This window comes from Gallus gallus, chromosome W (genome assembly GCF_016699485.2).
Source record: "Gallus gallus isolate bGalGal1 chromosome W, bGalGal1.mat.broiler.GRCg7b, whole genome shotgun sequence".
NCBI lineage: Eukaryota > Metazoa > Chordata > Aves > Galliformes > Phasianidae > Gallus > Gallus gallus.
The window spans coordinates 7,702,227-7,725,682 of NC_052571.1; the positions used below are offsets into that span (position 1 = coordinate 7,702,227).

The window sequence follows — 23,456 nt, forward strand, 5'->3', positions numbered from 1 at the left end:
TGTTCTGTTTCCATTTTCCATTTAGAGGGAAAGATATAACTGCTAGCAAGTCACAAAACTGTCCCTTTTTCTTTTTACTGCTTGTCTCCGCAGTGTGTGCTCCCTAGCCATCTTGTCTTGAGCATTAGAGTAAGGCCTTCAGTTTTGGACACTCTCTCTCTCATTTATTTGGTTTATTAGCTTCAATCCCAATTAACTTGTATTTCTGCTATTATAATTAGTAAATTAACTTTCCTCCTCAGATTGTTGCTACGGCTGGGTTTTTTTTTTTTTTTTTTTTTCCTTTTTTATTCCTTTCCCTCTTTGTTCCCTTCCCCCCCCCCTCCCCTTTTTTGGCCAGTGGGCCTGTGGGCCTGCTGTCTCCTTGTCATGGACACAGATCTAGAGATAACTCCGTGACAGTTGGGTAAGATTTAGAACGTATTCCTAAGATGGGGGTGGCCCAGGCACAAACAGTGGCACGCTGGGTCACCTATCTGGGTCAATGTAGTTGTTTATCTCCATCTCCATTAAGAGAAGAACTACAAAAGATACTGGGTCCAGTGACATATCATAATGACGTACCAGAAGAAACTATGGTCGCTCTGCCAGAGAAAAGCCACATACTAGAGGGAAAGTATCCAGTCCCTGAAGACGTATGGTGTTGGAATCAGCAGGAGAAATGCGACGACCATAGCAGACGATCAGCAAATCTCATTTATTGTTTTGGCTGCGTGTACATTTATAGCGCGGATAATAGGCTCATACATATTGCTAAAGTGGAGCTCAGGATTGGCTCGCTATTCAGGGTCAACTACACCTATCTTTTTGCTCTGTGGTTATCTCTCAGCAAACATTCTCTTGCTGACTTCTCCAAACACTGTTGCCAACCTCCTCAATCTACATCCTGTTTTGTTCCTTGTCCTTGTGCACGACCAGCTGCACAGGGTCTACGTGGCCTTTCTCAGTCAGCCAGTCATCAATAAAACTCTCCACAGTATGGTACACGGATGGGTCCAGCAAAGTCATAGAATCATAGAATCATAGAATTGCTAAGGTTGGAAAAGACCCACAGGATCATCCAGTCCAACCATTCGTTCGCCCTTCACCAATGGTTCTCGCTAAATCATGTCCCTCAACACAACATCCAAACGCTCTTTGAACACCACCAGGGTTGGTGATTCCACCACCTCTCTGGGCAGCCCATTCCAGTGCCTGATCACCCTTTCAGAGAAGTAGTATTTCCTAATGTCCAGCCTGAATCTTCCTTGGCGCAGCTTGAAGCCATTCCCTCTAGTCCTATCACTAGTCACACGAGAGAAGAGGCTGACCCCCAGCTCACTACAACCTCCCTTCAGGTAGTTATAGAGAGCAATAAGGTCTCCCCTGAGCCTCCTCTTCTCCAGACTGAACAATCCCAGCTCCTTCAGCTACTCCTCATAAGGCCTGTGTTCCAGACCCCTCACCAGCTTTGTTGTCCTTCTCTGAACATGCTCCAGGGCCACGATGTCTTTCTTGCAGTGAGAGGCCCAAAACTGGACACAGTACTCAAGGTGCGGCCTCAGCAGTGCTGAGTACAGGGGGACAATTACTTCCCTGTTCCTGCTGGCCACACTCTTTCTGATACAAGCCAGGATGCCATTGGCCTTCTTGGCCACCTGGGCACACTGCTGGCTCGTGTTCAGTCGAGCGTCAATCAATACCCCCAGGTCCATTTCCTCTACACAGTCTTCCAGCCACTCTGCCCCAAGCCTGTAGCGTTGCCTGGGGTTGTTGTGGCCAAAGTGCAGGACCCGGCATTTGGTCTTGTTGAATCCCATCCCATTGGCTTCAGCCCAGCTATCCAGCCTATCCAGATTCCTCTGTAGGGCCTCACTACCCCCAGGCAGATCGACACTTCCAGCCAGCCTGGTGTCATCGGCAAACTTACTGAGGCTGCACTCAATGCCCTCATCCAGGTCATCAATGAAGATATTGAAGAGGACAGGCCCCAGCACCGACCCCTGGGGAACACCACTCGTGACCGGACGCCAGCTGGATTTAACTCCACTCACCACCACTCTCTGGGCCTGGCCCACCAGCCAGCTCCTTACCCAGCCAAGAGTGTACCTGTCCAAGCCACGGGCTGCCAGCTTCTGCAGAATACTGTGGGAGACAGTGTCAAAGGCTTTTCTGAAGTCTTGGTAGACTACATCAACAGCCTTTCCCTCATCCACCAGACGGGTCACTAGATCATAGAAGGAGATCAGGTTGGTCAAGCAGGACCTGCCCTTTGTGAACCCATGCTGGCTAGGCCGGATCCCCCGGTTGTCCCGCACATGCCGCGTGATCTCCCTCAAGACAATCTGCTCCATAACCTTCCCTGGCACCGAGGTCAGGCTAACAGGCCTGTAGTTCCCCGGATCCTCCCTGCAGCCCTTCTTGTAGATGGGAGTCACATTGGCAAGCCTCCAGTCTTCTGGGATCTCACCCGTCAACAAGGAGCACTGATAGATGATGGAAAGCGGCTCGGCTATCACCTCCGCCAGTTCCCTCAGCACTCTCGGGTGAATCTCATCCAGTCCCATGGACTTGTGGCAGTCCAGTTGGAGTAGTAGGTCTCTGACTGTGTCCTCCTGAATCGTGGGGGGTTTAGTCTGCTCTCCACCAAAAATCTGTCACGGAGTTATCTAGATAAATCTGTGCCCGTGACATGGGGGAAGTAGGCTCCCGGGCCCCCTGGCTTCCCCCCAAAAAAATTTCTTTTGACTTGTGAGCAATTTTATCTTTCCCTCTCTACGCAAAGTTCTCTGAGGTATGTGGTTTTCTTCTGAGAACCAGGCACACAGAAAATCGGCAGCTCATGGAACTGGAGCATTAAATCTTTAACTTCCGGTGCTTTACATGGTGTTATGATGTGGAATACCGGTAACCAGAAATCATAAAACCATGACAGGCTGAGTGACCTGGGACTCTTCAGTCTGGAGAAGAGAAGGCTGTGTTTATAAATATCTAATGGGCAGGAATCAAATGTGGCCACGCTTTTTTCAGTGGTTTGCAGTGACAGGACAAGAGATAATGGGCCAAAACCTGCAACACAGGAAGTTTCAAATAAAGATGTGGAAGAACTTCTTTACTGTGAGAGTGATTGATTACTGGAACAGGCTGTGCAGAGAGGTTGTATATCTCCAGAGAAGGAGACTCCACAAGACCTTTCTGGATGCTTTCCTGTGTGACCTGCTGTAGGGAACCTGCTTTAGCAGGGAGTTGGGGTCCTGTTCACACTGGAGTAGCTGCTTTGTATTTTAAGTAAATGACACTTCAGTACTTTTTTCCCAGAAAGATTCCTTCAAATGTAGCTGCAGGAACTCCAGAAGGATTGCCCAGTGGTTAGTGTGTGGGAAGACAAAACACAGAATCCAGCTTAGGACCCCAGTAACAGCACTAAGGCTTCCCGTTAAAGAGCCCTGTAGAGGAAAAAAGAAGAACCCTTTCCTCTACAGCTGCTGCCTTGCACAGCTAATGCCTTTTACTTAGCCTCATAGTTTGTTGCAGAACTAAAGGTATTTTCCTAGATTGTGGTACAGTACATTAGATATGGGCTGACGTGAGGGATGTATTTGCTGAAGGGTTTAGCCATTGAGGTAGCCACCAGTAATAAAATCAGTTGCCTATCACCTGGCTGTAGTATGTTTCCATAGTGGTTTACAACCCTTTTAGTACCTGGAAACCCATACCGAGACTGTTCACACAGCCTGTCAGGAACAGCCCCACTGCTCCAGCTAAGGGAGAGGCTGCTGATAACTGAAGTAAAGCTCTATGCTGCAGAAGGACTGAGCTGAGCAGTTCCCTTAAAGCTTATTTTACATGTATCCATGCCCATTTGTGATCTGAATCTGGATTATTTGTGGACCCCAACAGGAGAAGGAGATATTCACTTTTGCAGTGAGGGGAGTTATAGTGTTCCAAAGCTGCACCTGTAAAGGTGAAACACAGTGGTGTGTGGTAATAATATAGTTCATGAGGACACCAAAAAGTAATGAGCTGGCTTCTTGTTACAGTCACCAGGACAGTTAGGAATATATATTTTTTTCCATTAAGTGTTGAACAAAGCTGTTTCTTGAACAAAAGTGACCTCTTCTCTGAAGTGAGAGGTGGGAAGCTGTGACTGCAGTTTGTAGGGCACAAGAAGCACAAACAACATTTTTTGTAGCTATTTTCATTAATTGCAAGAAAGCCAAAACAGCACAGATTTCAGCATGAGCTGCACAAGGCTGAGGGCACTGTATATTGAACCTGTCAGAAGGGCCCATTCTGTGAGACAGCTTTTTTTTTTTTTTTTTTTAATGCACTAAGTCATCACAAATTTTTAAAAGTAACCCAACAAGCAAAACTTCATTTTTAGTCTGGTGCCACCATTTAACTCCAGATAGCACAACAGCTCTTGGCACAGTATCACCTTGCTTCATAAAGCATGAGGTGGGCTTTTGGGGAAAACTCCTGTGTGTTGGGCAAAACTTACAAAAGTAAAGATCATCAAATTGCTGCAGCCATATCCTTAAACCTACTGTAGGAAGTAGTATTGTAACCAGTTAAGTTCACTGGATCAAATGCAGATCTTTCACTTTTAATCCATCACTCAAGAGATGTAATTCAGACATTAAGCATGCAACATGCCATAGGTAACAAAACTAATAGCAGCGTGTAATAAATAAATCTTTAAGTAAAAAATAAATCACAAAAACAATTGCTGAGGATCATGCCTGCAGGCTCAACTCTACAGCTGTTATTTTTATACATCAGCAACCAAATTCACAATAGATCGATATTGCACCAGAAAGGCATGTGCAGTGAGAAGGAATTTAATCATATCTGTTTTTAATCATAAACGTTAATGTGACTTCAGTGTGTTACATAAAGTGACTTTAGAGTTGGTGCAATTAGAAACAACAACAACAAAAATGTGATTAGATTTCATTAGCAAATGCATACAAATAGGAAATAAAAAAGATGTTTTCCATAGTGCTAAATCACACAGAGCCAGATTTCTTTCAAAATGCCTCCATTACAAACAGTAAAGAGGAAAGGATAACAAAAGAATCACTATACAAAGATAATGAAAGGGTTAAGCATATTTTCCTAAATGATTAACGCCAACCCTACCTCAAAATGTTCTTCAGTACATGTAATATTACCAAGGAATAATGAGGCAATTCCTTTACTGAACATGAGATTAGGCATGCTATGTTACAGTAGTTATGAGCCAAGAGAGAATCATTATTTATACAAAAATGCAACAGAATCCATACCTCTTCTGCACACAGATACAGAAAAATATGTATGTGCTCTTGAAATAGCCAATATAGAGAAAAATTCCAACATAGCTGTCTCCTATTTTCTTAATGGCTTGGGAACACAAGGCTCAAAATGTGCTTGAAAAAAAAAAATGACACTGGCATCAAGTATGGTATGAAATAAAGAAAAATGCTCACCTTTTTTCTCCAAGTGCATGAAATTTAATCTGAAAATGTTTAAATCAAAAAGTAAACATGAGTTGTAATACTATACCTGTAAAATGATTAATTTCATTAATTGCCATTAAAAATTATGTAAAATTTTTATTAAGGACTTGGTCTACAGAGGTACAACATAAATACAGTAAGTTCTGCTGAAATGTAGTCATATTAACCAGTTGGTAAGCGATTGTGGAAACATCAAAAAAGCCATTCACATATTATAGTTCAAAATTCTGAATTTAGGCAACTGTACTGTTGAAGAGTTTGCTCCAGGACCCAATGCTGCGCAACAGTTGTACCATGGTCACTCAGTTCATTAGGCAAATGTAGAAGTGTAGCAGAACACACTAGAACGTGAAGAAAAAGGGTTCTAATCCACTCCTTCAAATCCTTCAGCATTTTCAACTGCCATAAGTAGCTTCTCTTGTAGGTTGTCAAAAGATTCATAAAGAGGTAAGTCTAAGCGATTAAAGCTGAAATCCAACAGGAAAAGAATAATTTAATTACTGCATGTAAAATATGGAAAATAAATGCATGGACCCACCTGAGAATGAGCACAAGATAAACAGCTGGTGTGTTCCCCTTTCTGCCAGCACATGTGCCCAGTCCACATTATGTTTGAACCCATCAAACTTACCATGTGTGAGCTCTGGGCAGTTTATCAGGAGTTCCCCATTGCTCTATTGTAAACAGCTGAGGACCATTTGAACCTGGTTAAAAAACGAAAAATATGAAACCTAGATTACTGGACTCTACAAAAACTACCTCAATGTTATATTAAAATTAAAAATCATATGTTTGCCTTAGTTGTAACCTACATTTTCAACTGATACAAAATACTTTGTACAATCACCCTTAAATCAAAATTACATTCAAGCAAATAGGGATGCAGTTATATATTATTTCCAAATGCAGTTAACTTAAGTTCACCTAGCTATCCTTTGGTTAGAGTATGTACAATGCCACAGAGGTAAGCTCAAACAGTAGCACTGAAAAAAATAATCATGCTTGGATAAACTTCTAATCTCCTCTTCTTCATTGTAATGAGCTTTATTCCCCATTGACAGCTGAAGTTTTCTTCAATGCTCTTGGCAGCCAGTGAGAGTAAAAGTTGGCTGTGTTTATATTTCAGTAGTGCCCATGCTCTCCCATTCACATTGGGAAGCAGCCTGTAGAGTCCTTGTAGAGGTGAGCATAATCTGCAGGCAGAGAGAAGGAAGCTTACCATAAAGTTCAGCAAATCCATTCATAGGCACACGTGATGTGCCAGTAACAAACTGCAGTAACCGAATACGTTTTTCTGCATCCATCAGTAAAACAGCCTGTTGAGAAACAAACACAGTCACTTTTCACAACTGTAGATGGCATTGTTAAAAACCAAAACAAACTTAAGTGTCCGATCAATGACCTATACTTGCCTAGGTGGTGCACAATGGGCACACCACAATTACAGATATGCCTACCAGGGAGAACAGAGATATCAGAAAAGCCTCAAAGATCAGATAGAGGAATGTCAAGGTTCAAAACAAACAAACAAAAAAAAAACAGATAAACAGATTGGTATTGCGCTATGGCAGGACCTCTTGAGGCCATACCACCGCTTGGATTTGTGAAGCATATGAACTTATCAGTTGTTGATGGAAGTGCAGAGTCTTCATGTATACTATACATCACCATGAAAATGATAAAAGAAACAAATTTTGACATGCATATAACAAGCTGTAAGATTCCTGTATTTTTATGAAAAACAGCAGTGACTTTGGAAAAATAAAGATCTACAACTATTATGGGAAAAATTATTTTCCTAGCTCTACTGACAACATATGCTTTTCATAGAAGTATTCTACTTCAGAAATATAACAAGACACTTCAGAAAAACCAGAGATAGAGACTTCATACCTCGAGTCATTCTAGTATAGACTCCAGTAAGTATGACAACAGTCATTTCCAGCATATACTGACATATTTTTTCAGCAGTTTTTGTGAAGAAAAAGGATTTTGTAACTGACTCCACAATACGCTAAGGGAACTTTGACTTTTAGGAATAGTCAGAGAAACCAAATGTGATAACAGCATTACCTTCCAGAACCACTGGATAACAGGATGATTTGGGCAGTAGCCATTTTTGTAGACTGTATGTTGTCTCCAGTCATTAACGTCAACATCGCCAAGGCCACACATCAGTAACTACATACGGAAATAATTGATGTGTTGTTAATTGAAGATAGTATTGGTATTATCCTATGTGCTTTATCAGAAAACAACCTCTCCCTCTGCTGTCTGACCTCTTGAACAGCTAAGCAATACAAATATAAATGCAGACATAAAGCAATACCAAGCTTTTCTTCAAGAGATTACCTCACTTTACTGGAGAAACATTATACAATATGAAGTATGTATGGTTCACGTGATGGTATCACAGCATTTTGTTGAAAACACGACTGGTATATGTCATTAATTCAGCAAGCTACTTGCATTCTTCACATATGCACATACTAAACCACCTCAATGAGTAATTGATTTTTTTGTGCTTTTACTTGATCAATAGATTAGTTTTGGGGAAAAATCTTTATTTCTCACTACAAGTAAAGAATCTTTGTCTCCAAATTCCATGATGACCTATTGAACTGAGAATGTAACACATATTTTGTGATGAGCATTACCAATGTATCATCTCTGGACATCAAACAAACTCACCTCTAGTTCGTTTTCATCAAAAATTTTAATCAGATCAATAGGAAGAAGTTCTGTGAATCCCTAAGAGAAAGCAAAGGTAAAATTAGCATACCGAGTTAAATTAAGGTTTTAGCTAATAGAATTTTTGGATTCATAGAAAACCAATAGCTAAGTAAGTGATGGAGGGCAAAGAAGGGTTTTGAAAATGAAATATACAGTTCCCAAAGTGTTGGAAGTCTCTAAAAATTGCTGGATTGTTTCAAACTCAAATAATACAAGCCTGAACAAGAATGATCTTATGAGCATAACAGAACTTGTACAGTCACACAAAGCTTCCCACTCCCCTAACCAGATACAGATGTATACATAAATAATTTGGGTAAAAAGAAAGGAAAAAAAAAAAGAAAGAGAACCTTACCTCCAAAAAAGCATTCATTTGTTTTTGAACTCTGTTTACAAACCGCCACTGGATGACCAGACTATAGGAGATAAACAAAAACAAACACATTCATTAGAAGACTAATTAGCAACCCTAACAGTTTTAGTTTCTCATTTACAACTTAAGTATCTCCCACTCATACTCTAACATTAGAGAAGCTGAGCAGCTTTTTACTAAATTCTACAGCCTACAAATTCTTTACTATGCTTTCTTTCTAAATAAGGTTGTTATCTAGACACTGGATGATGTTTTTACTGTTAGTATTAGGTACCTAAATGAGTAGACATTTTTATGCTAGAGCTCTAAGTAACCATCTAAGTATAGCTGTAATTACATTTAACAGAGTGCCCATAAATAAATACATAAATAAATCCTGCAGTATCAAGGGAAACATCTTGTATTTCAGAGCTAACCATCTACAGCATAAATATCTTACAGGTTCTTGAATAATGCTTTAGGAATCCAATACTTTCCCTATACAAGTAAGATTCATACCTAATTTGCATGAATATAGCAATCATCACATTTTTTCATCTTTGAGGAAGCGATAATTAAAAATGCTAGTAATCATTGGTTTAAGTTATTAATTTACAATTTGGTAGGCTGAAAAACTGAGAAATCTTGAAATGAAACAAACAGCTTGCTTGAATTTAGTCAGTTTTTTAATTAGCTAGAAGGGAAAAATGGGTTGGTGGCCCCTCTAGAAAGCAGTTTCTGGCTTGTTTTTAACTGAAGCACTTTGAGCCACACTTTGGAGAAGCACATTTTCTAAGGGGGAATTTCAGGAAAACTAGACCATTCATTTTATTTCCTCTACTTTTGTTCTTATGTTGAACAGTATTTAGTAAACAGAATTTTCCAAGACCTTGCAGCATTGGATACTGTCAATATGAAGGTTACTAGAAAATTCCTAGTGATTTTCTCATAACATTTAAATAAGTAACATTGATTTTTAATTAGTAGCTACTTATTTATTTTATGTTTTCTTTCTTTTCTGCAATAGACATTACATATAAATAATGCAAACGAAAAACTAGGTTTTCTATTAGACAGTGACTCTTCAACAAGTATCTACATAGCTCATAAGCACATAAGAATGCATCATAATTTTATTTTTGCTTGCGTGTCAAATATTTGTGGCTACAACTGCATTTTCTTTTTTTTCCTTGTGTACCAACTAGAACAGCTCTATCATAATGTAATTATTGGGAAAAAATATTGAAAAAAAAAATAAGTTGCATAAAACATTTCCAAATGAGAGCATTCAACCAGAAGTATTTCCTCTAAAATTATAAAAATACTATGATTAGTATTTAGCTAGAATTATCTAGGCGGAAATGTAACTCAGACATTGAGATGATGTAGATAAAAAGTGTTTATGATATCTAAGGTTTTGCATCCGTAAACTGGCAAAAACTGACATGCCTGAAAAACTAAACAGCTGACAGCGCAAATATATTCCACACAAACTAAGAGCAGAAAAAAATCATAATCATAAAATTGTTCTGCTATTACAGTCACACCACTGTAATACAACACAGCACATGAGATTAACGAGCAAGTATAAAGTTTTCCTCTTAAAGGAGTTCTTAAACATGTGCCGTTCCTGAACCCGTCCTTGAATGAAGACCAGAATAGAAAGCAAATGTGACCTCAGCACATTAGATAAGTTTTCATTCTTTTCTCTAGTTAGTTTACCATTCAGATCTGCACTGAAGTCCTTCTCAGCAGGCCTACTATCAAGAAGTTCTTCTCCCAGTTTGTATTCATACATGAGGTTAACTTGACCCAAGTGCAAAATCCTGCACTTAGCTTTGTTGAACCTCATTAGGTTCACAAGGGCCCACCTTTCAAGTTTATCAAGGTCCCTCTGGATGGCATCCCTTCCTTCTGCTGTATCAAGTGCACTGCTCAGCTTGGTGTAATCAGCAAATGTGCTGAGGGTGCACTAAATCCCATCATCAAACTTAAACACTGCAATTCTTGTATCCAATAAATGCTATTTATTTTCATCAGTTTTGGAGGGTGCTCAGAGTGAGCAATTTAGAACACTATATCTTCAATCATTAGTGCAATTCCATCCCTTCTTGAATATTCCTTATACCTACAAATGAAGAAAATACTGTTTCCTGTTACCTGTCATAACTACCTTGATTAGCATAATTCATGGAAAACCAAGGTTAAATTTCAAACTTTCTAAAGATTTAATGCAAACAAACTATGTTAACAAAGGATATATTTTTAAACGATTTCTGATGATTCATTGTACTACAATAATTACAGTAGGGTAAATTCTAAAATATTATTGCTCAAGATAAATTATATAAATGTATACGTACTCAATATATTCTCTTTTGTTTTCATTTGTTACCATGATTTCAGACCCATTTGGCTTCAGGTCTACTTGATATGTCTGTATATTAAAGAAAAAAATACAACATGACATTATTTCAGGACACATTTCTCATGAAATCTACCACCCTCAAGCAGCATTTTACAAGCAGTGCTAGAAAATTATTATAACATAGTGACTAATGAGAAACCCAAATATTCCACATTTAAAGATGACATAATAAGGAACAAATTATTATTATTCTTAAGAATTAATTATTTTCAAACTTCTAGTCCTGAGCAACAGATTCAACTGGGTAAAGAAAACACATCCTCCCATTTTCAAAAAACAGAAAAATATTTTCTAATTCTTCAAAGTGTTTGAAGAAAATTATTACTTAAAATCCAGAGAAAAGCTACTAAAAAAAAATAGTGAAGTGGATAAATAGATTATAGAAATGTTTAAACACAAACTTGCTAAGGATGATGTCACCATGGAGCATAAGATGGAAAAACACAAGTTCATTACAGTTCACAAGAAAGTACAGCAAGTCCAAGTAATGCACTGAGTTGGTACCACGAAAGCTCAAAGTTGGAAGCTGTTATTGGTTGGCACCCACATGAAGAGCTATGGAACCACACGCTCAATAGCAGCAACTCTGGAGAAGGATTTTTCTGAGTACAAATCCTTGTGTTTACATACACTGTACATACATTTTAGCAAAGACTGTGAGGATCAACTGCATAGCAGAATTACACAACAAGGAAGCCTTCACAAAAAGGTAAAACCATGCCAAAACATCACAAATAAAAAGCTATTGGGAAGGGAGGGCGCAGCCCCTGAGGTGCAGCAGCACTGATGCAGTGTGGGTGGAGCCAGGGGAGACATCAGCCAAACTGCACCTGCATATTTAAAATCAGCCACTAAGGAGCACAGCAACAAGGACGGTCAAACAGGGCGTGGTGCATCAGAAGAGCATGGTGCTGCAGTGTGTGCAGGCAGTTCCTACAGGGCAGGCGAGTACCCTGAAGGCTAGAGAGATAAGTTCATTAGGTAATGAATGTACTCAATGCCTAATATGCCGAGCAGACCCTCTTCTTAGAGAAGTCTGCTGTCTTCCTGGGGCTCAGGAGAGGGATGGGAAACTTCTTAACCTTGTATGACTGACAGACCACAACCCCCTACTGCTTTTCCATATAGGGAGAGATGATGCAGCTACATGTGGGTCAAGGGCTTTCAGAAGGGATTTCAGGGGCTTGGGAAAATGGCTCAAGGAACTGAATGCACAGATCATCTTATTCTTCACTGCCTCCTGTATTGGGTAAAGATATGGAAACAAATCAAAGGCTTTGTGTCAGGTGCCATCACCAGAACTTTGGGTTTTTTTTGACAACCAAATGGCCTACACGGTAACGGGTTTGTGGGTACCAGATGATGTTCGTCTTTCTCAAAGGGAGAGAAGAGGCCTTGAGTAAAACTAGTCAGGCTCCTTGGGAAGACTTTAAACTAGGTCTGAAGGGGGATGGAGGGATAGTGAGCCTTCCCACGATAAGGTATGTGATTTCCCACTGATTGGAAAAGGGGAAATATAACCCCCATTTTCAAGAAGGGAAGAAAAGAAGATAACAGGGAACTACAGGCCATTCAGTCTCACCTCTGTGCCTGGCAAGATCGTAGAGCAGATCCTCCTGAAGGCCCTACTAAGGCACGTGGAAAATAAAAACAAGGTGATTGGTGGTAACCAACACGGCTTCACGAAGGGCAAGTCATGCCTGACAAACTTGGTGGCCTTTTATGATGGAGCTACAGCATCAGTGAATAAAGAAAGAGCAACTGACATCATCAACCTGGACTTGTGCAAAGCATTTGACACTGTCCTGCATGACATCCTGGTCACCAAACTTGAGAAAAATGGAATTGATGGATGGATCACTCACTTGATAAGGAATTGGCTGGATGGTCGCACACAGACTTGCAGTCAATGACTCAATCTCCGAGTGGCGTTCCTCAGGGCTCAGTGTTGGGATGGGTGTTATTTAACATCTTTGTAGGCAACATGGACAGTGAGATCGAGTGCACTCTCAGCAAGTTTGCTCCCTGGCCAGCAGGGAGAGGGAGGTGATTGTCCCCCTCTACTCAGCTCTTGTGAGGCCCCATCCGGAGTACTGCGTTCAGGCCTGGGGCCCCCAGTAGGAAGGACATGGAGCTCTTGGAGTGGGTCCAGAGGAGGGCCACTAAAATGATCAGAGGGCTGGAGCACCTCTCCTATGAGGAAAGGTTGGGGGAACTGGGCTTGTTTAGCTTGGACAGGAGAAGGGTCTGGGGAGACCTCACTGTGGCCTTCCAATACTTGAAGGGAGCATATAAACAGGAGGGGGAATGGCTGTTTACAAGTGTGGATAGTGATAGAACAAGGGGGAATGGTTTTAAACTGAGACAGGGGAGGTTTAGGTTGGATGTTAGGAATAAGTTTTTCACACAGAGGGTGGTGACACACTGGAACAAGTTGTCCAAGGAGGTTGTGGATGCCCCATCCCTGTATGCATTCAGGGCCAGGCTGGATGTGGGTCTGGGAAGCCTGGTCTAGTGGTTGGTGACCCTGCACATAGCAGGGGGGTTGAAACTCGATGATCATTGTGGTCCGTTTCAACACAGTCTATTCTATGCTTCTATGGTTCTATGATTCTATGATTGATAGATGGCAGTTGCTAAAAGAAATAAAAAACAATGAAAAAACCACCTCTTTACAGTGTCCAGCGTCTGGCAGACTGCCCAGCCTATACTCTAATCTATGAAGGTCAAAGCTAGTTACAGCGCTCTGCAGCTCCCAGACTTTAAGGTGTTTTTTTTTTCTGTTAACGTTCTTTTCAGTTTGCCCGCGTTCTCCACCGATAACTGTCACAGAGTTATCTCTAGATCTATTTGTTTCTGTGACATGGGGATAGCAGGCCCACAGGCCCACCGACCCAAAAAGGAGGGGGGGGGGGGGGAGGGGGGTTGTCGACGGTTTACGGGCTGGTTCAGCCTTGTTCTGTGACTAATGGGACAGGGGGTCCCATGGACCCACACTCCAGGAAAGGGAAAAAGTGGGAAGGGTAGGGAGATGGGAGATGGGCTGGTTGCGGAGTTATCTAGATAAATCTGTGCCCATGACAGGCGGGCAGTAGGCCCACGGGCCCCCTGGCTTCTCGAAAAAAAAACGGAGCAGCGGCAACAATCTAAGAAGGAGAACTTATTTTACTAACTATGAAGTAAGAATGCAAGATGACACGATATAATACAATCTAATTGAAAGTAAGGACAATAAGTCAAATGAAATAAGAGAGAGAGAGTGAAAGAGAGAGAGAGAGAGAGTGAGAGAATTTCCAAAACCGAAAGCCCTACTTGATGAAGGCGCACAGCTTGGAAGCACACCCACTCCTCTCCCTGGCAGCAAGCGAAAGTGAAAAAGACCATGTGCAACCAGGTGACATATCTTCCGTGATGTATCTTCCTTCTCGGACCGTGAGGTCCTCTGGGATACGTAGTTCTTCTCTTTTGTCCATGATGTTATGATGTGGAATACCAATAGCAAAGTTACAAAACCATGACATTCCACCCCTTATTCTACGTCATTATATCATGCTTAATGTATATACATAGAACTACTGACTGCACTCCCCCAACATCAAATTCCTTTCTGGTACACATTGAACATCCCCATCTTTCTGCATCACCCACCAAGTGGACCCAGGTCCCTGGGCAAAAACAGTTCCACGGAGAGGTCTGCCCTTTCCAGAGGCTGGAAGGACCCAAACTGCTTTTCCCAACGTGCTCTTTACATGTACTACAGGGACATTATCTCCCTTTACAGTATGTAGGGAGCTGGATTGGGTAGGACCATCACGATTGATAGATCCTCTAGTGTTGACCAACCAGACGGCTCCTGCCAGATGCTTCTCCCAGTGCTTAAATGTTCCATCACCCATTGCTTTCAGCATAGTTTTTAATAACCCACCGTATCATTCAATTTTACCAGAAGCTGGTGCATGATAGGGAATATGATAAATCCACTCAACGCCATGTTCTTTGGCCCAGGTATTTATAAGAGAATGTTTGAAATGAGTCCCATTATCTGGTTCAGTTCTTTCTGGGGTGCCATGTTGCCACAGGACTTGTTTCTCCAGACCTAGTATGGTGTTTCTGGTGGTAGCATGGGGTACTGCATATGTTTCAAGCCACCCAGTGGTCGCTTCCACTATGGTGAGCGCATAACGCTTATCACTGCAAGATCGTGGCAAGGTGATGCAATCAACCTGCCACGCCTCCCCATATTTATACTTTTGCCATCGCCCTTCCTCCCAGAGAGATTTCATCCTCTTGGCTTGTTTAATTATGGCACACGTTTCACAGACATGATCGACTTGTGCAATAGTATCCATAGTTAAGTCCACCCCTCGGTCTCTAGCCCACTTATATGTTGCATCTATTCCTTGACGGCCCGAGGTCTCATGGGCCCACCGAGCTAGAAATAATTCACCCTTGTTCTGCCAGTCCAAGTCTATTTGAGCTACCTCAATTTTGGCAGCCTGATCTACCTGACGGTTATTTTTCTGTTCTTCCGTAGCCCGACTCTTGGGCACATGAGCATCTACGTGACGCACCTTTACCACCATATTCTTTATTCGGGCAGCGATGTCTTTCCACTGTTCAGCAGACCAAATAGGTTTACCCCTCCGTTGCCAGTTATTTTGCTCCCACTGCTGTAACCACCCCCAGAAGGCATTCACCACCATCCATGAATCAGTATAAAGATAAAGCACTGGCCACCCCTCCCATTCAGCGACATCTATGGCTAGTTGGACAGCCTTGACCACTGCAAACTGACTTGATTCTCCTTTTCCTTCAGTGGCCTCTGCAACTTGTCGCACGGGGCTCCACACAGCAGCTTTCCATCTGCGATACTTCCCAACAATACGACACGATCCATCTGTGAACAGGGCATATTTCTTTTCATTTCCTGGTAGTTCACTGTATGGTGGGGCCTCTTTGGCACGTGATACCTCTTCTCCTGGTGATGTTTCAAACTTTTTACCTTCAGGCCAGTCCATGATCACCTCTAAGATTCCTGGACGACTGAAGTTCCCCATTCGAGCTCGTTGTGTAATCAGTGCAATCCACTTGCTCCAAGTGGCATCAGTGGCGTGATGGGTGGAGGGAACCTTTCCTTTAAACATCCAGTTCAGCACTGGCAGTCGAGGTGCCAGAAGGAGCTGCGACTCAGTACCGACTACTTCGGAAGCAGCCCTAACCCCCTCATACGCGGCTAAGATTTCCTTCTCAGTTGGAGTGTAGCACTCCAGACCCCCTGTAGGCCCGACTCCAGAATCCCAGGGGTCGGCCTCGGGTCTGCCCTGAGGTTCTTTGCCACAAGCTCCAGGTGGGACCTTTCTCTCCAGCAGCAGTGTAGAGGATGTTCTTTACATCCTGTCCCGTCCGTACTGGCCCCAGAGCCACGGCACAGGCTATCTCCTGTTTGATCTGCTCAAAAGCCTGCTGCTGTTCAGGACCCCATGTAAAATCATTCTTCTTCCGCGTCACCTGATACAGGGTGCTTACAATAAGGCTATAGTTTGGAACATGCATCCTCCAAAAGCCCACTACACCCAGAAAAGATTGTGTCTCTTTCTTATTAATGGGCGGAGACATGGCAGTGATTTTGTCAGTCACATCTGCTGGGATGTGACGGCGCCCATCTGGCCACTTTATACCTAGGAACTGAATCTCCTGGGCAGGTCCTTTCACTTTGCTTCGCTTAATAGCAAAACCAGCTTGCAGAAGAATTTGGATTATTTGCTCTCCTTTCTTAAAAACATCTTCTGCTGAATCGCCCCACACAACAATATCATCGATGTATTGCAGATGCTAAGGAGCACTGCCCTGTTCCAGTACAGTTTGGATTAACCCGTGGCAAATGGTTGGGCTGTGTTTCCACCCCTGGGGCAAACGGTTCCAAGTATATTGAATGCCCTTCCAGGTGAAGGCAAACTGTGGCCTGCACTCTGTGGCCAGAGGAATGGAAAAGAAGGCATTAGCGATGTCAATGGTGGCATACCACTTGGCTGGTTTTGACTCCAATTCATATTGGAGTTCTAGCATGTCCGGCACAGCAGCACTCAGCGGGGGTGTGACTTCATTCAGGCCACGGTAGTCTACCGTCAGCCTCCATTCTCCACTGGCTTTACGCACTGGCCATATGGGGCTGTTAAAAGGTGAATGGGTTCTGCTGATCACTCCTTGACTTTCTAGTTGACGAATCAACTTATGAATGGGGAGCAAGGAATCCCTGTTGGTTTGATACTTCCGTCTATGCACTGCTTTTGTGGCAATTGGTACCTGCTGCTCTTTTACTTGCAGCAACCCCACAGCAGACGGATCTTCTGAAAGGCCAGGCAAAACAGATAGCTGTTTAATGTTGTCTGTATCTACAGCAGCTATTCCAAAGGCCCATTGATACCCCTTAGGATCCTTGAAATGCCCCCTTCTGAGGTAATCAATACCCAGTATGCATGGAGCCCCTGGGCCAGTCACAATAGGGTGCTTTTGCCAGTCTTTACCAGTGCGGCTTATTTTGGCCTCCAACACAGTCAGTTCTTGAGAACCCCCAGTCACTCCAGAAATATGGACTGATTCTGTCCCTTCATGATTCGAGGGCATTAGAGTGCACTGTGCACCGGTATCCACCAGTGCCTTATATTTCTGTGGTTCTGATGTGCCAGGCCATCGGATCCACACAGTCCAATAAACTCTGTTATCCCTCTCCCTCCCCTGACTGAGGGCAGGGCCCCTCTATTCATTACCTGTGGTAACTGGAGCAACTACACTGGTGGTTGGTCTGTTCTGTAATTCTCTCACGCGTGCTCGCAGTACGGGAGTATCTTGATCGTGCCACTTCCTCATATCTTCTCCATGGTCGCGGAGATAACGCCACAAGGCAACACGCGAAGCAGTCCTGTTGTTGTTTCTCACTCGAGCAGGAAAGCGTTTGCCTTCAATAGCTGAAATTTTTGATGTTACAGGTGAGGAGGGGGATCCATCTTCTTTAATTGGATTTTCATTAGTTTGATAAGTTCTTTCATTAGGCCCCTTTGCTTATCTTGATCGTCATCAAACGTTTCTGATACTATTACGGGTTCTACGGGTTCATCACGATTAATCAATAGGGACATCTGCTCTTCTACTTCACCCAGTCTGTTCGCTAACTCTGTGACGGCTGAAATGGAAACGTGAGTTGGGGGTAGATGTTGTTCATAGTTTTGGAGTGTAAGAATCAATTCGAAGACTAGGGGTCTTCTCTGTTGGTCCTCGTATCTGTGGAATGTGGCTACTAGTGTGGGGGCGTATCTGTCTGGTGCTGCTCTTGTAAGTTTTTGCCATATTTCAGGTGTTGTCCTCACTCTCTCCGGATCATGGTTTTGGCGTGGATCATTAGGAGCAAAGTTAGACTCATATAACATTTCCACCAGGGCTATTTCCCTCAAATACTGGATACCTTTCTCAATTGTATCCCACGTTTTCATTGCAGGCTGCAGAAGTTCTTTGTAGGGATACCTTTCCCTCACAGCTATTAATATTCGGTCCCAGAGGGTTGCAGCTTCATCCGAACATCTACTAATTGCTCTGTCGATGGATTTGTCTCCGGCAATGTCTCCTAGTTGGCGGGCTTCATTACCATCTAGAGACAAGCTACTGGCCCCACTATCCCAACAACGAAGCAACCAGGTGACAAGAGTTTCATTCGGGCGTCGTTCAAATTCCTTTCTTGAGCTTAGGATCTCAGACATCTTGAGAGGTCGACGAACAGTAATAGAGATCTCCTCTTCATCGCTGTCCTCTTCGTGCCTCTTAGTTTTTGCTTTTGCTTTTCTTGGTTCTGAGGAAGTCCCCTCACCTGGATCTTACTCTACCACCTCCTCCTCCACTTCTTCTTCTTCTTCTTTTTTTTTTCGCTCTAGACGCGAGGACACCCGCTTCCATTTCTTGCCTTCTACAGGGGCTGCTGACACTGTTACTGGTGTCTGTTGTGACTGATCAGGTCTGACTTGGAGATTTCCCCCTTCGGCTTGCACCTCCGCTCGGAAACTGTCTCTCTCCAGAACAGTACTATACAGGGTGCGGTAGGCACAAGCCAAGCCCCAGATGAGCCGTGCCTCCTTTGATCTATCTAAGCCACACTGCCCCTGACTCAAATGCTGGCTCAGTTTCTCGGGAACCCACAGATGTTCAGGAGTGAAATCCCATGGCATGGCGGGTCCCCACGCTTCTAAGATTCTTCCTAAACCTTTCCATATTTCTTGCCAGTCATCATTCTCTGGTCTTGGAGGAGGCTTCTTCCACTTAGCACGAATGGAGAGGAATACATTCAAAGATATCGATAATATGCACAAAAATATGAGCACTGACTCGGTATTCGAAAAACGTTCAACAAACTGAGAGGGAAGCCTGGAAACTGGTTCGAAGGTCTCAAAATTCAAATTATACCACATTGCATAAAGCCACCAGGCAGGTGCCTCTATCAGGGCCCTCACTTGGTTGTATATGAACACAACTCCACAGCAAGACATTAAGAGGTTAATTATAGACCGGTAACTGGCAAGGAACATGATAGCTTTTAATCCCTTATACAGTGCTCTGACAATAAAGAGCAACCTCATAGTTGGTAACTGCTAACGTAAGGGGGGGGGTGAAGAGAAGGAGAAAAAAGAAAACAAACGGAAACCACTCGGTACAGTGTCTCGAGTTTGGCGGACTGCCCAGGCTATAATCTAATCTATGAAGGTCACACCAACACCAGCAATGCTTTGTAGTCTCACAGTCTGGCCTAACGAAATCCTTTTTTCTTACTAACGTTAAAGCTTCAGATGAATCTTGCCCGCATTCTCAACCAAAATTTGTCACGGAGTTACCTAGATAGATCTGTGCCTGTGACAGGGGGGCAGTTGGCTTGCGGGCCCCCCTCCCCCCTGGCTTCCCGAGAAAAATGAAGCGGTGGCAACGATCTAAGAAGGAGAACTTATTTTACTAACTATGATGTTGGGATGCAAGATGACACGATATAATACAATCTAATTGGGAGTAAGGATAATAAACCAAATGAAATGAGGTAGAGAGCGAAAGAGCGATAGAGAGGGAGAGAGAGAGACAGTGAGAGAGTTTCCGAAACCGAAAGTCTTACTTGATGAAGGCGCCCGGCTTGGAAAGCACACCCACTCCTCTCCTGGCAGCAAGCGAAAGTGAAGAAGAACCGCGCGCAACCAGATGACGTATCTTCCGTGATGTGTCTTCCTTCTCTGACCGGGAGGTCCTCTGGGATACGTAGTTCTTCTCTTTTGTCCATGATGTTATGATGTGGAATACCAGTAGCGAAGTTACAAAACCATGACAGTTATGTATTCAGTGCAATCTCCGAGTGACGTTCCTCAGGGCTCGGTGTTGGGATGGGTGTTATTTTACATCTTTGTAGGCAACATGGACAGTGGGATCGAGTGCACCCTCAGCAAGTTTGCAGATGATACCAAGTTGAGTGGTGCAGTTTACATGCTAGAGGGAAGGGATGCTATCCAAAGGGTCCTGGACAGGCTTGAGAGGTGAGCCCATGCCAACCTCACGAAGTTCAACAAGGGCAAGTGCAAGGTCCTACATCTGGGTCAGGGCAATCTCAAGCACAGATAAAGTTTGGGTGAAGAATGGCTTGAGAGCAGCAAGAGGAGAAGGATTTGGGGGTGTCGGTTGATGAGAGATTCAACACGAGCTAGTCACGTGCGCTTGTAGCCCAGGAGGCCAATCGTATCTTGTGTTGCATCAAGAGAAGTGTGACCAGCAGGTCGAGAGAGGTGATTCCACCCCTCTACTCTGCTCTTGTGAGATCCCACCTGGAGTACTGCATCCATTTCTAGAGCACCCAACACAAGAAAGACATGGAGTTGTTGAGCGGGTCCAGAGGAGGGCCACAAAGATGATCACAGGGCTGGAGCACCTCCCCTATGGAGACAGGCTGAAAGATCTGGGTCTCTTCAGTCTGGAGAAGGCTCTGAGGAGACCTTTAAAGAGGCCTTCCAGTACCTGAAGGGGTCCTACAGGAAAGCTGAGGAGGAACTTTTTATAAGGGCATGTAGTGAGAGGACAAGGGGAAATGGTTTTAAACGAGAAGGGGGTAGATTTAGACTAGATATCAGGAACAAATTCTTTACTGTGAGGGTGGTGAGACACTGGAACAAGTTGCCCAGTGAGGTTGTGAATGTCACCTCCCTGGACACATTCAAGGCCAGGCTGGACGGGGCTTTGAGCAACCTGGTCTAGTGGGAGGTGTCCCTGCCTATAGCAGAGGTGTTAGAACTAGATGATCTTAAAGGTCCCTTCCAACCTAAACCATTCTATGATTCTATGGCATATCTATATTAGAGTGACAAGGACTCACTGTCTTGAGAGGTGCTGGCAACACTGAAGCACATACAAAATCCTCTGATAAGGAGGCAGTGACTGCTGGGGCAACAGGAGAAGGCAATGGGGAAATTCAAGGGAAATACTTAAAAGGAATTAAGGAGTTATCCTCTAAGAAATTGAGAAGGTCAGCTGCCCAGTTGAATTGCCTCTACACCAGTGCATGCAACTTGGGAAACAAACAGGAGGAGCTGGAAGCTACTGTGCTACTAGAAAACCACGATATAGTTGCCATCACTGAAACCTGGTGGGATGATTCCCACACCTGGATTGTGGCTATAGATGGCTACAAGCTGTTCAGAAGGGACAGGCAAGGAAGTGGGGGTGGGGGGTGTTACTATCTACATCAGGAAAGGAATAGAATGTGAAGAGTTGTTACTAAAGAATAGTAATGAGCAAGTTGAAAGCCTATGGGTGTGTCATGGTTTTGTGGTTTGTTACTGGTATTCCACATCGTAACATCAAGTAGCGTACTGGGAGTTAAAGAGTTAATGCTGCAGTTCCATGGATTGTTGATAGTTCTGGGTAGACCTGGTCTCAGAAGAGAAGAACTATAACTCCCAAAAGACTACATTACTCCATTTCTTCATTTCTGTTTTCCATTCAGAGGGAAAAATAAAACTCGCTGGGAGAGTGCCATTTGTGCTCCCTGGCCATCTCACCTACATCACTAGAGTAAGGATTAAAGTTTTGGACACTCATTTTATTTGATTTCTTAGCATCAATTACAATTATACTGTATTATATTGTATTATCTCACATTCTGCGATTATATTTAGTAAATATAATTCCCCTTTCCCCCTATCCTGGGGCATGGGTCCGTGGGTCCCTTTGCCCCCTGTGATGGAACTAGGCCAAACTGGGCCAAAACATGACAGAGTGACAGAGACAGAGGCAGCAAAGGGAGCCTTGTGATAAGTGTAGACTACAGGCCACTCTATCGAGTAGAGCCTATCGATGAGGCCTTCTACTTCCAGCTATAGGAGGCATCACAATTGTTAGCACACATCCTGCTGGGGGTCTTCAACCATCCAGACATCTGCTGGAAAAGTAGCACAGCGAGCTCTAGGCAATCCAGGAAGTTCCTGGAATGCACTGAGAACAACTTCCTGAGTCAAGTAATAGACAGCCCCACCAGGGGGAATGCAATACTGGCCCTGTTGCTCACCAATGTAAATGAACTGATTGGTGACATCAGAAATGGAGACTGCCTGGTCTGTAGACCATGCTATGGTTTAGTTCATGCTCTGGAGGGATATGAGACAGGCAAAGTGTAAAATTAGGACACTAAGTTTTAGGAAAGCTAACTTCCAGCCCTTCAGGGAGTTAGTCAATAAAACACCCTGGGAGACTGTCCTTATGGGCAAGGGTGCGGAGCAGAGCTGGCAGATCTTTAAGGAGGCTTTCTTCAGTGCGCAAGAGCTCTCCATCCCCAGGTGTAGCAAGTCAGGAAAGGAAGGCCAGGGACTGGCGTGGCTGAACCAGGACCTGCTGGTCAAACTGAAGAGCAAGAAAAAAAATGCACAGGCAGTGGAAACAGGGACAGGTACCGTGGGAAGAGTATAAGGAAGCTGCTAGGCTACGTAAGGATGGGGTCAGGAAAGCCAAGGCCCAGCTTGAAAAGAACTTGGCTAGGGATGCCAAAAAAAACAAGAAAGGCTTCCACAGGTACCTCAACCAGAAAAGGAAGGGCATACCCCCCCAGCGAGTGACACAGGCAGGCTGGTAAAAACAGACAAGGAGAAGATTGAGGTACTTCACAACTTTTTTGCCTCTGTCTTCTCTGATAACTGCTCACCACACAGCCCTCAAATGTTTGGTTTGGTAGGAGGGGATTGAGGAAGCAGTGTCGCTCCCACTGTAAGCGAAGATCAGGTTTGTGACCACCTGAGGAATCTGAACATCCACAAGTCTATGGGTCCTAATGATATGCATCCCAGAGACCTAAGGGAATTTGCTGATGTAGTTGCCAAGCCACTCTCTATGATATTTCAAAAGTCGTGACAATCTGGTGACTGGAAAAAAGGCAACATCACATCCATTCTTAAGAAGGGTA

General features: G+C 43.5%; 1 protein-coding gene across 10 annotated transcripts in view; it reads right to left on the minus strand.

The window, feature by feature from the left end:
• Nucleotides 1-4,663: 4,663 nt before the first annotated feature.
• The window catches only part of NEDD4L (NEDD4 like E3 ubiquitin protein ligase), a 399,166-nt gene continuing 380,373 nt past the window's right edge, over nucleotides 4,664-23,456 (minus strand). For all 10 annotated transcript variants that reach the window (XM_046905153.1, XM_046905152.1, XM_025144553.3 and 7 more), the window contains 7 exons: nucleotides 10,929-11,002; nucleotides 8,569-8,629; nucleotides 8,172-8,231; nucleotides 7,554-7,661; nucleotides 6,700-6,796; nucleotides 6,112-6,184; nucleotides 4,664-5,947 (listed from right to left, as the gene is read on the minus strand). In XM_046905153.1, coding sequence (XP_046761109.1) covers nucleotides 5,845-5,947; nucleotides 6,112-6,184; nucleotides 6,700-6,796; nucleotides 7,554-7,661; nucleotides 8,172-8,231; nucleotides 8,569-8,629; nucleotides 10,929-11,002 — 576 coding nt within the window. In that variant the 3' untranslated portion in view covers nucleotides 4,664-5,844. The remainder of the gene's footprint in view (nucleotides 5,948-6,111; nucleotides 6,185-6,699; nucleotides 6,797-7,553; nucleotides 7,662-8,171; nucleotides 8,232-8,568; nucleotides 8,630-10,928; nucleotides 11,003-23,456) is intronic.